This window comes from Melospiza melodia, chromosome 1, assembly GCF_035770615.1.
Source record: "Melospiza melodia melodia isolate bMelMel2 chromosome 1, bMelMel2.pri, whole genome shotgun sequence".
In the NCBI taxonomy this organism is placed as follows: Eukaryota; Metazoa; Chordata; class Aves; order Passeriformes; family Passerellidae; genus Melospiza; species Melospiza melodia.
This window is the reverse complement of record NC_086194.1, coordinates 122,888,436-122,903,322: the sequence shown is the minus strand read 5'-3', so window position 1 is coordinate 122,903,322 and position 14,887 is coordinate 122,888,436. Positions and strand designations below refer to the sequence as shown.

Below are 14,887 nucleotides of genomic sequence, written 5' to 3'. Positions count from 1 at the left end.
TTTCTTCATGCAATTTTCTGAGCCAAAGCTCTCATGGGTCCCCTTAAATCCTAGGGAGTCCAGATTTGCAAAAGAGAAATGTATTCTTTCTTCTGCATCTGGAGAAAAGAATTTGTAAGTGTTATGAACTTATGGTGGCCATTAAATTACTGTTTTCAGAGCCTGTCTGTCTCTTCTGCAGTTGAGATACTATGTAGCAAATGTTTCCCTTCTCAAGGGAATTGAACCTGTTGTATCCTTCCCTGGTGACTGTCCTTAGAAGAAAGAACAAGCAAAATATCTTTAACTTCCAGTGACATAATGCTTTCCATTTGAAAAATTGTCAGGATTTCCTGTATAAAACCATAGGAATGCTAAGGAGAGGTTTGCTTGGATGTATTTTCCCCAGAAAATCTCCTTTGTAAATGCTGACTTTTAAGTCTTTGAGACCATCCATACAAAAGAGTTGGTCAGTCGCAAAGCAGCTTAGGAGTTTTACATTAAAAACCAGATGCTGTTCCCCAGTGGACTTGGGTCTGTGAAGATAAAGCTTATTACGACACCTGAGAGTTTACATTTGGCACTATCTCCAGGGACTGAACCTAAGCTGTCTTATCTCCTCCTTTACAGCCGTTTAGGTATTTCTGCTGTGATTGATCTGAGAAATAGGGCTCCTTGCATGACAATGGAGGTGTTGTATAATATTAGTCTCTCTTGTGTTCATGCCAGGTCTGATTCCAAAAGATTCCTTGAATTTTATTTTTTCCCCCATGAGCTGAAAATTTCAGGTGCCAGTAATAGTATTTCCTGAGAATTTAGAAAGGCCTTGCCTTGGAGAATCTAACCAGACTTATCTCTTGACCTGCAAAAGCTAGTAAATAAAGGCAGGTGTGAAAGTAGAATCATTCCATTCAAGTTTGAACAAGCTGGTAGCACAAAGTATTTTATTTACTTAGCATCTTTTCTACATTTCTGAGGCAACAATCATTCCTCAGAGTTAGAAACCTGCCAAAGAATGGTGAAGCTTTTGTTTACATGGAACCTCCTAGCTTCAAGTAAAGACGCAAACAAAAAGTTAAAAGGATATAAGATTCCCTTCACTCCAAAAAGCTATAAGGATTTAAGATTCCCTTTACTCACCCAAAGAAACAGGAAATACGCCTCTAAACTAGTATGTCAAGTGCTTAAATGGGAACCATTGGAAGAATTTTGATGATTATGTTTTGCATGTATGTTACTTGCGTCATTGCCTAAATCACTTCCCCCCCATATAAATTACATATTAATGTATGATTTTAAAAATGCTTGTTGGCATGGTTGTGGGTACAGCAATATCAGTTTAGAGGTTTTGCTTAGTCTGCTTGTTTTTCTTCCCCCTAAGTTCTATATTTTCATATCTGAACAATATGTTCCTACAAGGGATTTTTTTAAAGCTTCTTCAGCTTTTTTTAGAAGCAATAGCAAGCAATGCTGTATTTTGCATAAAAACCCAAAAAATCTCTGATCCCCCGAATAAAATGTCTCTGAAATAGAGGTGTCTGCCTTAAACAGCCTTCTCCATCATTAGTAGGTACACTCATTTGTACTGCTGCTAATCAAAAACTCCCTGGTCTTACTTTTAGTCCACAGTTGAGCCATGTGTGCTTCCCCTTTGATAAAATATGCAAGGTGACTACAGGGACAGTGGTCAGCAGGACAGGACTGCTATTCAGCTGGTTCTCTGGCATGGAATCCGTTCTGGAAATTACTGCATACAGAGTATATTTTATTCAGTGTATATTAGGTGTTGCTAGAACTCCTCACCCACTGGCAAAGCCTGTGTTGCTGTGATGGTGAGACACCTGATAAATAAGGGGTTGTTCATCACCTTTGTTTAATCCACTTATAATAAATAAGGCTCTTGCACAGTAGAAGGAGAGTTAGTGGCAATTTCTTGTAGCCTTTTTCTATTTGCCTGCTAACCATAAATTATTAATTCCTGTCCTTTAAAGAGTAATTTCCCTCTTCCATTTCAAGGTGCATTACATATGTGTAATTACATATAATTTCTAGAACTGTAAAATTTGAAGTTACAGGATGAATTACAAGAATCTAGTGCATTATAAGGGCATGGAGAAAAAGATATGTATCTCCAGTGTTAATCCATATAAATATGATATGACCATGTCAGAGACAGCTGATGACAGAGATGAAGTTATGTTGCATATTATACAGAAAAAAAAACTGTCCAAAGGCTGCATTCTTTTCAAGAAGCAATATTAGGCAATAAAATTGCATAACACATGGCAAGCAAAGATATATGAAGTTTTAGATAAAAAGCATGAACAAAACAACTGATTCATTTTAAAAGTCTTAATGGCAGTACCATAGAAGAATTTTCAGGGTCTACAGAAGATTTCCCCCCTACAAACTGTGGAGACTCTTATGTTTGAGCAGTCAGGTTCGTCATGGACTTAAGAGCTGTGATAATGGGGTGGGGTTTGGGTTTCTCAATTTTGCCCTCTATTGGAACTGGTGTTTTAGTAGAAAAATGCAGTAAAGTGATTCTAGCATGCAGATAAATAGGGGTGTGGGAATAACTGGTCAATATGTAGATTAAGGGTTATTCTATTGTTTGACTCCGTAAGCATTAAAACAAAGTAAGCATGCAAGCCAAAATACAGAAATAATCTATAAAAGTACCAGTTTTCTATATTTCTAATAAAGCATGAACTTACAGCAGTGAGCAGAAAACTTCAAATTAGGCTCAAGAGTGTTACCATGACAGTCAGCAAAGGTAGCCCAATAGTTTACACAGCTTATTTGAGCATTCCTAGTGGACCTTAAGAGCTTTGCAGGCTTTGTAGATTTCTTGGGGGGAGTGGGGTGGGGGAGTGGGGAATCAAGGATAATAAGAATTCGAAGAGATTTTAAGCAATTGAAGCAGGAATAAGAAAGTTTCTTATTCTTATTTTACAACTGGATTTCTGAGGCTCATAATAGTTGACTGACTTGCCTAGGATCGCACACAGCAGCTGTATTGAGACTAGTAAATAAATTCAGATAGTCTTTGTCTAGATTGTTTCTTAGGCCATCTCCCTTCTGTGAAATTAATTTTAAGAATTTCTTTAATGCTTCCATTATATAAAGCATCAAGAGTGTTTTAGAGAGACAAAATAGAGCTGACAGTTCAATAATGAAGTAATCAAGCTTGTTTTCCCTTTGTTTGCAATTTGGAATTACTTTGGAATTAGATGTAATTATAGATTAAGAAGTTTCAATAAATGCCTAGATTGTACATTTTAAGTATGTACATGTACCTACTCCTGTATAAAGACTTCTGAAGTCTATGTTTGCATCCAATACGTCCCTCTTGGAAAGTTATTCTGTAACTTTTAATGAGACTTTGATTCATTAAAATTTGATTTACAGCATTCCAGTAATGTGGAGTAATGTCCTGATTCAGGAGGTTGCCAAAACCCATCATGTCATGTAGTTAAGACTAGATATATACTTAAATCTTCTTTGAAATTGTCATTTGTCTGAGTACTCTGAGCGTCTTTTATTACCATGCTAATATGGTTTTCCTTCTGCTTTCATGTCTCTTTTTCAGCTCTGAAAAAAAATTAGTGTATTTATCATTGACACACCATTGCAATTTAAGCAATCCAAATTCAATAAATATCTGAGAGACGTGCTATGTTTAATTTCTTACAATAATTAAAGTACAGTGTTCAGATCTGTATCTTTGCATAATCATTTAAATTTGGAACTGGTTTGGAATTGTTAGAATAAAAAGCAGTGTAAAAATAATATTTTTTTTTTTCTTTTCCCATGCACCTTTTTAATCCCCAAATTTGACGCATTTGAATCTCAGGTTAAAAATAACTGCCACGTGTTCCTTTCCCAATGCAGCAACTAACTATTAATTTATAAAAATTAATTTTGAATTTAATTTCCAAGGCATTGAAATTCTATAGTAGAACTGTGTAACATGAATTATACTTAAATTACATTTCTTTGCTTCTGGAAAATCAGTCTAAATGCTGCCGATAACCGATATGCTTTTAGCACATTTCAGTGTAGTGTGGAACTTGTTTTCTGGATTACAGGTAAGAAGACTTTGTTCTCTGAAATGTAGATGTGTGGAAAAGGAATAATTCAACTTTGAACAAGCCAGAAATCTGACTGATATGTAAGAGGAATAGTAGAGTTGTGGCACAGTGCTAGCTCAATTCACTGAGCTTGAACCCTTTTCAGAGTAGGCAGTCCATGTTACATATTAAAGTAATATTAATTGTAAGACCTAGAGAAAGCTTTTGGATTATATTTGTAATTGGGGTAATTTTTTAAAATTCATCAGCAAGATGATCTCATTTGTACAAATGTAAAAAGTATCACTGGTAAAATTCTGTCAGGTTTCCATTGACCCAGGTGCTCATAATGTGTTAATTTACATCAGAGAAACAGCAGTGTGTGGAAATTGGCCAGCAGATAGGATTTAGTTATTTTTCATTAGCACTTGGACTTTGATGAAGGGGAACAGAAAAGAATTGTTTGACCTTTCAGTGCTTAAATTATTAAAGAGCAAATAGATTTGAGGTCTAGATGCTTGCAAATCTAATTTGTCTTGTGGTGTAAGGATTAAAAGACATTTTGAGTTTGAAATTGCACCAGTCAACTTACTTCTTTCTTTAAAGTATCTGAAAATGAGTAGATGGCAGGTATCTAAAAGGTATACAAGGAGTAGTGCATGTAGTATAAATAAATACGGATTTACTACAGGAAAAGGAGCATTTTAATGCCAGATTTGTTTCTAAAATGTCTGCTGTCATTAGCCTTATTCACTGAGTGAAAAATTAAGAGAATCCTCATTTCGGTACTGAAACAAGTCATACTATCTCACCTGGTCTGAAGTCCCTCTTATATTCAGGCCTGCTGCAAGGAGAAAGTAACTGAGTTTACTATGCATCATGCTTAGTGAAACTGCTGGATTCTTATATTTGCTGCAGTATTAGGCAAGCATATCCAGCTCCACTCTCTTGCAAGAATGAATGTTTACATCACCTTCTGCATTTTTTCCCAATATTCCATTTAAGTTTGCAAATGGTATTTATTATAGATTAATATTGCAAATTAATAGTTAGAGGAGGCAACATGCTGTCTTCAAAGTAGCTTGGAGTCCCAGTTCTAAGCAACTCTCTTCTGTTCTAGAAAATGAATTGTGAAAATCATGTAAAAAATTTATTTGTAAGAAATAAAACAAGATTTTAGTGTAGATATTCTCTGGCTAGGTTTTTTATAAATCTGTTCCCACAGGATCAAAGAAACATTGCTGTGGATTGACCTTCATTTACTACTCAGCATGGAATTAATCAACTAATGAAAATGTTTCTGCTTGATATGAAGCAGAATATCTCTTGTTGCACAGAGCTGCAAAATGTACAAGCAGAGGCCTTCAAGTGAACCCTCAAGACATTCCTGTGTCCCTGGCTGTACTAAATTTATGCATGGTTAGATTTCTGTGTGAAGTTCAGCATCCAATTAAAACATTTAAATTTGAGTGTCCACTTTTACATGTCTACATGTGAGCTGAGTGTTTAGTTATTATAATCAATGGAGTCTGAGAAGCAATTAGGTTGACCTATAAGTGGACACTCTTTCTGCTCAGGTCTCTTGGAACTGTAGGTGCATAGACATCTTCGTGAAGGCAGATAGGTTTAAATATGTTAACACTGAGCTAAAGCTGCACTATATTGAAAGTCTAAATCAGGCAGAAGGAAAGGTGCATTCTCAGTGTTAACTTTGTGGGCATTTTTTGTGAGCATAGAAGTACAGCATCTCCTACTGGAGATGCTAGATCTTAAAAATTCAGTCAACAAGGTCTGTGGCACACGATCAGTAAGTCTGGTAAAAAACCAGTGTGATGGTCAACGATCAAGAAAATTGGCATTTTCTGCCCGTTGGTGATATTTGACTATAAAGACTCTGCGCACCTTAAATGGTGGTGTCCTAGAATCATGGAATGGTTTGGGTTGGAAGGGACCTTAAAATCGTCTAGTCTGACCTCCTAATCTGGTCAAGGAATGCCTTCCCCTCCAGGTTGCTTAAAGCACCATCCCTCCTGTCATTGGACAGTTCATCCCTTTATTTCTAAACCAGGTTTGCCTCTAGAAGGGAAGTAGCCACAGCTGTGCAGGGATATGACCAAGCCAGTAAACCCTGTTGGGTCCAGACTGAGATAGTCCTGCAGAAGCTCAGACCTGTACTTTGGGCAGAATCTTCTGTAAATATAATTCTCTACCTACAGATGACAGGAACAGTAACACGTCAGAAGACTCTGTGGATATTTCATCTTTAAGAAGCTTCCTATGCAGAGATTGCTATTTTTTATGAACTGTCAACTTGAAAGATCATAAAGTGTTACTGGATGTAGATGATGCACAAAAATGTGGACACATTGCCACTTTGACATCAATTATCTAGTCTGACTTGTTTACTGGGATTCAAGATTCCAGGAGACAAATACTGATTAAGAATCACTGGTCCCCAGTGAAGCAATAAACTTGTAAGCCAGACCTCTTTAGAGACATGGACTTCCCACATCACAAATTTAAAAGCACTGACTCAGTCTTTTACAGCAACTGCAAGGGTATAATGATTACACTGTTTGCATATACAGCAGAAATTGCAATTTCTTTGTTCCTGTTTGAATGTCCATAGCACCTTTACAGTGGAGAGGGATGGACTGTTCTCTGTAGGTCCCAGTACAGCAGAGACTGCAAGTGCAAACTGACTTGCTTTGCAGAATGCAGAGACTCAAAAATACGGTTATCTATGAGATGTGTGAAAGTGCTTTGCTGAGTGATAATAGTGTTATCAAAAAGTGTTTTATACTTGCTCAGCAGTAGTCAATATGCCACTGAAATTTTGCTTTGTGTTTTTATAAATACTTATAATGTCAACAGTTAAGCAAATACTGGTTCCTGTCTCTCTGTAATTTATGTCTTCATTTTTATCATAGTACTAATTTAATTTCACTTACGTAAGATAACAGGTTAAAGAAGGGACTCTATAGCTTTATGCTTGCTTTGGTGAACAAAATAATACTTAATTTCACATTTTAGCACTGATTAAACACAATTTTTCTGTACCCGAGTTTGAACAGTAAAATGTGCATTCACTTGTGTGAAAAGCTGTGATGTGTATGGCTATTTTTGTCTTTCCAGAACAAAATTAACTTGAAAGCATGAATCTATTCCACAAACTTATACACCTGAATATTAAAATGTCATTTTTTTTCCTGTGTTCTTTTCTTTTAACAGTTGTTTTTTTCCAGTAAATACTGGTACACTGTTATAGTTTTAGGATGGTTTGACTGCCCAAGTTTTAAAATAACTACTGTTTCTTTTCCTTCTTTCTTTTCTACTCTCTTAGTGTCTATCAAATTGTTGTTGAGGAGGAGCGCCCACGGAGGACCAAAAAGACAACTGAAATCCTGAAGTGCTACCCAGTGCCCATTCATTTCCAGAATGCCTCACTCTTGAATTCCCAGTACTACTTTGCTGCAGAGATTCCAGCCAATGGTTTACTAGTTGCTCAGCCTTTTACTATTGGTGATAACAAAACCTACAGTGGTTTCTGGAATACTCCTCTTCTTCCTCATAAGAGCTACAGCATCTATTTCCAAGCTGCTAGCAGAGCCAACGGGGTAGGTCTTGCAACAGGCGTGATTTTATACAGTGTTTGTGTGTAAATAAATGATTGGCATCAACTAGCAGGATGCCCAATTTAGTTGCTAATGAGAAAATGAAGTAACCGTGAAATTTAACATGCTGAGTTTAAAAAATAGCAGTTTTCCTAACACAATATTGCTTAATGATTAAAGGTTACAGGAAAGAGGAGGGGAAAACCACACGTTTTGTCAGTAGTGAGCAGGCAAAGTAGTATGTTACCATTCTGTCTTATTAGCTAAAAGCTGTCCAGTGACTGTGTTTGACTGGCTTTTTTTTTCTTCCTTTTTGGTTTTTTTCCTTGCTTTGAACAAGAAAATGTTGTGATTTCTTTCATCACATTTAAGCCAAACACAATTGTGGATTTTAGCACATCTGTCTTGGCGTGTCCAGTCCTGTTACCTTAGTTTGAAACATCTTGATCTCCTTTTTTCTCATTTGGTTGTCCTGATTGAATTAGAAATCACTTTTTTTTTTTTTTTTTTTTTGTCCCTTTCTGCAAACAAAGTAAAAGGAAAACGAAATAGATGGAACTAAAATGAAAATTGTGTAAAAGGATCCTCACAGATCATGTTTCATCAGACTAATTCTTCCTGGAATTGTTTTTCATTTCCTGGACAGACCTACCCAGAGCCCTTCAATTCTTGATAAGCTTTGGCTGTTTGTGCTGACAGCCTGGAAATGTTTTCTGCCAGAAACCATAATGCTCCCTCATTCACAATGCACTGACAGTGCACAAATGTGAAACACCATTGATTATTTTTTCTTCCTAAAGTTGTCTAACATGATGCCTCAAACTATACTTTCTGTAAGAAAAAAATATCTCCCAAGGTCATTATGTTGCCAGTTAAAAAGCTGAACACTTGCCTGTGCTCCTGTGAATATCTTTCACATTTTCTTCTTTTAGAGGAATTTTAAGTGAAATGTTTACATACCATACCCAAGTAGTGCTTGTCCATATTAAGAAAGCGCTGTGGAGTTAGCTAATAAGCAGTTAAATATGGAATGAGGCACATTCTGCTTTGACATTTTATCAGTACTTTTAAGAACAGGATAATGGATGACTTTCTCTGTCTAGAAACACAAGATGTGACCTTTTTCCTCTTTGTTTGACACAGGAAACTAAAATCGACTGCGTCAGGGTAGCCACAAAAGGTATGTTTGGATTATGTCATGTATTCTGTACTTCAGATTGTTGACCTTCCCCTCACATGGTGTTTGGAAACTTCCAGAAGTGTTTATAGTGCTAAAACAGATCACTAAACATATTACAGAATTTTCATAGAATCATTTGCATCCTTAGCTGAGATTTAGGAAATTTGCTTGTTTGTTTGTTTGTAACCATAAATTTATTAATTACTTCTGGTTGTCTGCTTGAACACAGGGCTTTTAAAATATATTCTCTGGGTTTTTATATGATCTCACTTACATACATATATCTGTATTTGTATAGTAGAGTTGTAAAATTGCCAATTGCAGAGTACATATTGGCTGCTTATACATGGGTAGTGAAAAATTGCCCCTTACTTGTAAGCAATTACCTTAACTTAATTGCTGTATAAAAGAGAAGTGGAGATACCATGTTCTTCATTTTAATGAGACAGATCAGCTATATTTACTCATCTGTCAGCAGATGATACTACCATTTATGAGACAAATATGCATAATTGAGACACTACTGCCTATAGGTTTTGTCTCCAAACAGGGAAACATAAACACATTGCTGATCTATTTATCTTTGGGGACTAGATCTATCTGTGATTTTCTTTGTAGTCTCACCTTTTTAGTACCTTTAGCTGGTGGCAACTTAAAAGCCTGAAAAAGAAGTGATGGAATAGTACAATTGACTTGGAGATGGTAGTAGAGGAACAGGAAAGAACATGCAGCACTGAGGAGGAGCAGGTAATACCACCTGGCAGTTTGGGCACCTGGCAAGAGCATGAAACAAGAAATGCTTCATCCCTATACCACCGCGCCTTGCAGGAGATCATGCTTGTTTCTAGTGATTCTCCCTAATGGAAGAGATTCCACCATGATTTCCTTTATATGGAGAATTCACAATTTCATCAGCACCTCTAAGTCTAAATGGGATGAGAATGTCATTACTTAAAAGTGACAGAAATGTTAGCCTAAACTTACCCCCGTTGAAAGTTTGTATATTCCCTAATTTGAAAAATAGATTTTCATGCCTGTTTTGAACTGATTCCCAGCTTCTTCTCTTTTCCAAACCAAAGGAAGTAGTTTTAATTTCAGTATACTGACTGCTTACTAAACCACAGAAATCTTTTAAATATCTGAACTCAACCCAAATATAATACAGACGAGAATTTAATTCCAGATGCAAGTGAAATCCGGTATTGTTTTCAAGTAGCTTCAGAGATATCAGGGGTGAACTAGGGTACATCAAAAATCATAATAGATGATTAGAGGAATGGATTTTAAATTTTTTGAAGATTTGTATTCCTGATAGCTAATGGATGTTCAACTATTTAAATTACTTGGCTGACTGAAAATTTTTACTCTCTCATTTGAGAAGCAAGGGTAACTTTGTGGATTGGAATAGCTCCCATAGCAACAAGCTACTTTGAGCTAACCCATTTGGCAATGGAGATGTGAGAAATGCAGCTTTTATTTTAATAAAATCTCCCTACGTTCCTGTTTTGAAAGCATATTTCAGATTTTTTCATAATAAAATAATGTTAGAGGTTGTTGTGAGGACCTTTTTTTTTTTAAAACCAGAGGTAGCCTTGATGGTATTTTTAGTCCCTGGTGCAAAATTTTCTTGGGGGGCTACAGTAAAGCACTGATTTCTATGATTTAAAACTGAATTCTTGAATTGTATTTTTAATCTGTATTAATTTAAAAAGATTAAATGGAGACCATGACATATTTTTTATATAGTATTAAAAGTAGCTGTCTGCACAGATGTTTTCCCGTTGGATCTAACTGAGATACTTAAGGGAAAAGCAGAATTTTGTGCCCTCTCCGGACCTCCCACATTTGCATTAGAAGAAAACAGCAAAAATTCCCTATGTGTGTAGGTCAGAAATCACTATACCTGCATTGGACAAGACGTAAAATTGTCCTCTCCCAATCTCCTTTCCTTCTGTTTAATCCCCACAAACAGCTCAGTACATTCACATTGCTTGTGCCCCAGTAAGCAAGGGCTGCTCTGACCACTCTGCCAGATTTCTTAGACTTCCACCATTTTCCACTGAGCTTTGAGACTACAGTGTAACTACTAGACAGTGAGCTACTTAAGCTCTATGTGCTTGTTATGTCCATCTATTTATATGCTGGAGTGCTCCTGACAAATAAGATTGGGAATGCTCTCCAGTACCACGTCTAGTTTTCACATACTAGTAACATTCCTGAAATATTTGTCATCTGGGCTTCTCTTATCTTCAGAAACTCAAGTTCAGTGTTTTTAGAGCTAGAGGAAGTGCTTCAGGACATTCATGTATAAAACTGGTAAAATCTTCTTTTGAATTATGGTTTGATCCTGAAAACACCTACGGCCTTGTGTAGGCCATTGGAATCAGTAGACAGACTGTGGATTTTACTATGTCTGTGAGAAGCCGTATGGTTTCACAGAATCACAGAATATTCTGAATTGCAAGGGATCATTGAATCCAGCTCATAAGTGGGTGGCCTATATGGCAATTGAAGCCACAGCCTTGGTGTTCCTAGCACCATGCTCTGACCAGCTAGGCCCTAATCGAGTCAATCATGTACCTGCTTTTGCACACAGAGCATAATCTCATTGACTACTTCACAACTGTTCCATCTTAAAGTAGAGATGTAAGTAGTTTACTGCATAAAGGCCTGTGCCATTCCTAGGATCAAGAGCCCTTCCTAGAATCAAGGTCACTCAAGGCAACTTTCAAGTTGTTCCGCTGACCCAGCTGAGATTGGCCAAGCCACTTCATTGTGGTTAGCCTGTTTGAAGTCTGCCCTGAGGGCCAGTATGGGCATTCAGAACATGTCAGGAGCAGAGCTATGTAACCTGCTAGTTACATTCCCTTTAATTATCTCACCTCTAGATAGTAAAGTTGTTGGTGTCCTTAAGACCTTCTTATGGTCAATGAGAGTTGGTTTTATCCATGTCCTGCAGTGTTCATTCCATGGGCTACCATACACTTTTAAATTTTTTATAAAAATAAAAATACGTAATTGTAATATAAACATAATGTTCATGTCCCAGATCCAGCAGAACAGTTCTGTACCTTGAGTACCCTCTTCCCTCCCGTTGATGTCAGCAGGAATGATGCATGTGCTCTGCTGCCAAGCATGTACTCAACTGGCAGGCATTAAACCTTGTTGCTGTATCAGAGACCAAGTGCAGCAGATAGCTTATTATCATATTGACAGGTTTCCTGTTAGAGGAGTACAGCCTATCTCCAGAAAAGTGCAGCCTAATTCTGCTGGGTCAAATGCATGTCTGGGGTCAGTAGCTAGATAATACTTTCTCATTCCATCAAGTGTATTTTAAACGAGCTCAGTTTGTACCCTTTTAAAAAATTATCTTGTTTTATGACCATTGCATTTTTACAAATGAAACCCTGTTAAATGTGTTCTTTAAGAGATCATATAAAAATCCTGATTGCAGTGATTACAAGTATAAATTAGGATGAGAATGTTTGATTTTGTAGAGCTGAAAGTTCTGCTTCTGATGAAGTCAAAGGAAGCCTTTGCCAGTGACTTTGTTAGTAGAAGGATCTTACAGCCCATTATTGTGATGTGGAGTCTCCTGATCTCAGTTTTCTGTAGAGAAAGGCTTCTGGGACCTCTGTGACTATTTGGTGTATATACAAATGGGGAGACTGCAGGGTTTCCACTCCCATTATTTTTGACAAGATAATTAAACAAACAAACAAACAAAAATTCAGAATAGCTTTTTGTACCAGTGGTAATAAAGGTTGTCATATATTGCTTGAAATATGGCTTTCATATTCCTACTCTTTCTTCAAGCTAAATGACTGTAAAATCTCAACAGACTAAGTTGAAAACATTCCAAAACTCCTCCAAGTTTATTACTATCAACTTTGTGGTGGTTTGTGATTTATATTAAGACTATATTTCCTGATATGACTTACAACACTGTCTGGATAGAAACATCTTGATTATCTCCTAGGAATGCAGTTCTCAAGAGGGAGGCACCATTGTTCTAATTTTGCAATATTGGAAGGCTTTCATTAATTATGAGAGAGAAAAGGATATTATAATATTTTAAATCCAATAGCAACAGTACTCTAGAAGCTACTATCAACACTGCGTTTCAGTGTTGCAGAGGGATATTTCCAAATATTATGCAGCAGCAGTTTTGAGTTTAATTGTCTGCAGATGGTAGATGATCTATTTTCCTCTCTCGCTGCCACATTTCTAATAGCACCCAGGCTGTTCTATGTAAATGAGTGATCTTTCATATAATTTTGTCCTTAATTTTCCAATATTTTTTCTTTGCATCATTCTCCAGCTGCATCGTGTTGGATCTGACCTTTTAATTTTTTTAATGTTCCTTAATATATATGTATCACAGCGTGCTTAACCGTTTAGAGGCAATCATAGAATTCTGGAAAACAAAGAAATAACAAATTTTGTTAATGTGAGCCACACTAGCAGTTGTCTGCAGCAGGGAGTGCTTGTTACAACACTGTCAGACAAATCTGGATATTTCAGGGTGCAAACAAGTCAGGGTTTTCAGCTTTTTTTTGTGAACTTGAAACTCAGATCTGGGGCAGTTACACACATACTTAATAAAATGTGTGCCACCTCTCAGCGGTCATTCTCTGTATGCTGAACATTAAGTATATGGGTGGTGGATGCATTTTTAGAACAGTAAGCCAAGTGGGTACAAGAAAAGTTAATCTTAACTAGCTCAAAAATGCTTCACATAAAAATTGTCTTTAAAAAACTGTAGGAAAAATGTAGTATTATGAAACAGGAAAATCAAAATGAAACTAGCTCAAATTACTTGGAGAAGTTGATGTTAGAATACTCTGAATAATCAGCTTGTTTTCACTTAGAAAGTTTAGTGCTGTGACTGGCAGGGCCAAAGAGTCTCCAGTTTCCTCAAATGCAGTAAATAATGTGCTTTGAGTCCTTTTCCTGAATGAAATTCACATGCCACAGCTTATTAATTTGCAGAATAACCACACTAACAACTAAACATGAAAAGGAACTTGTGGGAGTTTTTTGGTTTTCATTTGTGAAGTTCAGACAATAAACGACTGACCAAGATTCTTCTTGCTGGCGTAGCTTCAGTCTGGCTTTTTTTTCCCTCATGCATGCTGACCTGGACCTGTTCCTTTGCCTTAGCTGCGATAATCGTGACTCAGCTTACAACACCATACATTCGCATCGCCCCTGCTGCAGGCGACGACCAGCTAACAGGTCAGATGTTCAAGTACAGACCAGTCACCATGCCCATTCTGTCTCTTCTTCTTTGGCTCATTTTCCCTGACAGTTTCTTCCTTCTCTGCTCATGAACAGTTTCCTGTGTTAAAAGTTCCTTTCTGTTTATTTATTTTTTTCCTCAGCTTCATTAAACTCAGTGGTGTGCTTGGCACCAAAACTCACACACATGTCCCTGTATGTACAACTCCACTGCATGTGCCCATTGTGTGTGTGATCTGTGGAGTGTTCCTTCAAGCCTCTTGTTGTAAAGAGATCTCGTCTCCATCCATAAATTAAATGAAAGTTTGCATATAGATATATATCTGTGTACCTGTTTATTTTTTTTTTCTCTGTTATTAAATCAAGACACTAGAATTTCTAAATAATTAAGGCTCAAAAGTTGCATGTGCAAGTTAGGACAAAGATCTAGTATTAGTGGACTCAAGGTTTTTTCCTGTGTAATGGTAGGAAGATCATGTCTTCTGGCAAAATTTCAATATGAAAGAAATTAAAATAAAGAAATAAAAAAGATTCCCTTTTATTATGTCATGCATGAGTTCTAGGATTAAAATAAAACAACCTAGCTTGTGACATATGAGAATGAACAAGACTTAAGGATTTAAAATCTAATTGTCAAGGTAAACTCAGTATTCAAGTGGAACCATTATTAGGGTTTATATGGCTTGAAGGATGGCTCAGAATATGCTAGAAAACATTGTGAACCCGGGGAAATGATTGATTTTGTTTAGAAAAGAAACCTGTGCCTAAAACCTTTCAGGGATTTGCAAACATTTTTATTT

At 36.7% G+C, this 14,887-nt stretch overlaps 1 protein-coding gene across 9 annotated transcripts in view; it reads left to right on the top strand.

Annotated features, from left to right (window-relative positions):
• Nucleotides 1-14,887, top strand: part of PTPRM (protein tyrosine phosphatase receptor type M) — a 441,289-nt gene that overhangs the window by 256,743 nt on the left and 169,659 nt on the right. For 5 of the 9 annotated variants that reach the window (XM_063166383.1, XM_063166378.1, XM_063166399.1 and 2 more), the window contains exons 12-14: nucleotides 7,396-7,669; nucleotides 8,810-8,846; nucleotides 14,010-14,084. In XM_063166383.1, coding sequence (XP_063022453.1) covers nucleotides 7,396-7,669; nucleotides 8,810-8,846; nucleotides 14,010-14,084 — 386 coding nt within the window. The remainder of the gene's footprint in view (nucleotides 1-7,395; nucleotides 7,670-8,809; nucleotides 8,847-14,009; nucleotides 14,085-14,887) is intronic. The other 4 variants (XM_063166391.1, XM_063166415.1, XM_063166413.1 and 1 more) reach the window with 1 other exon arrangement.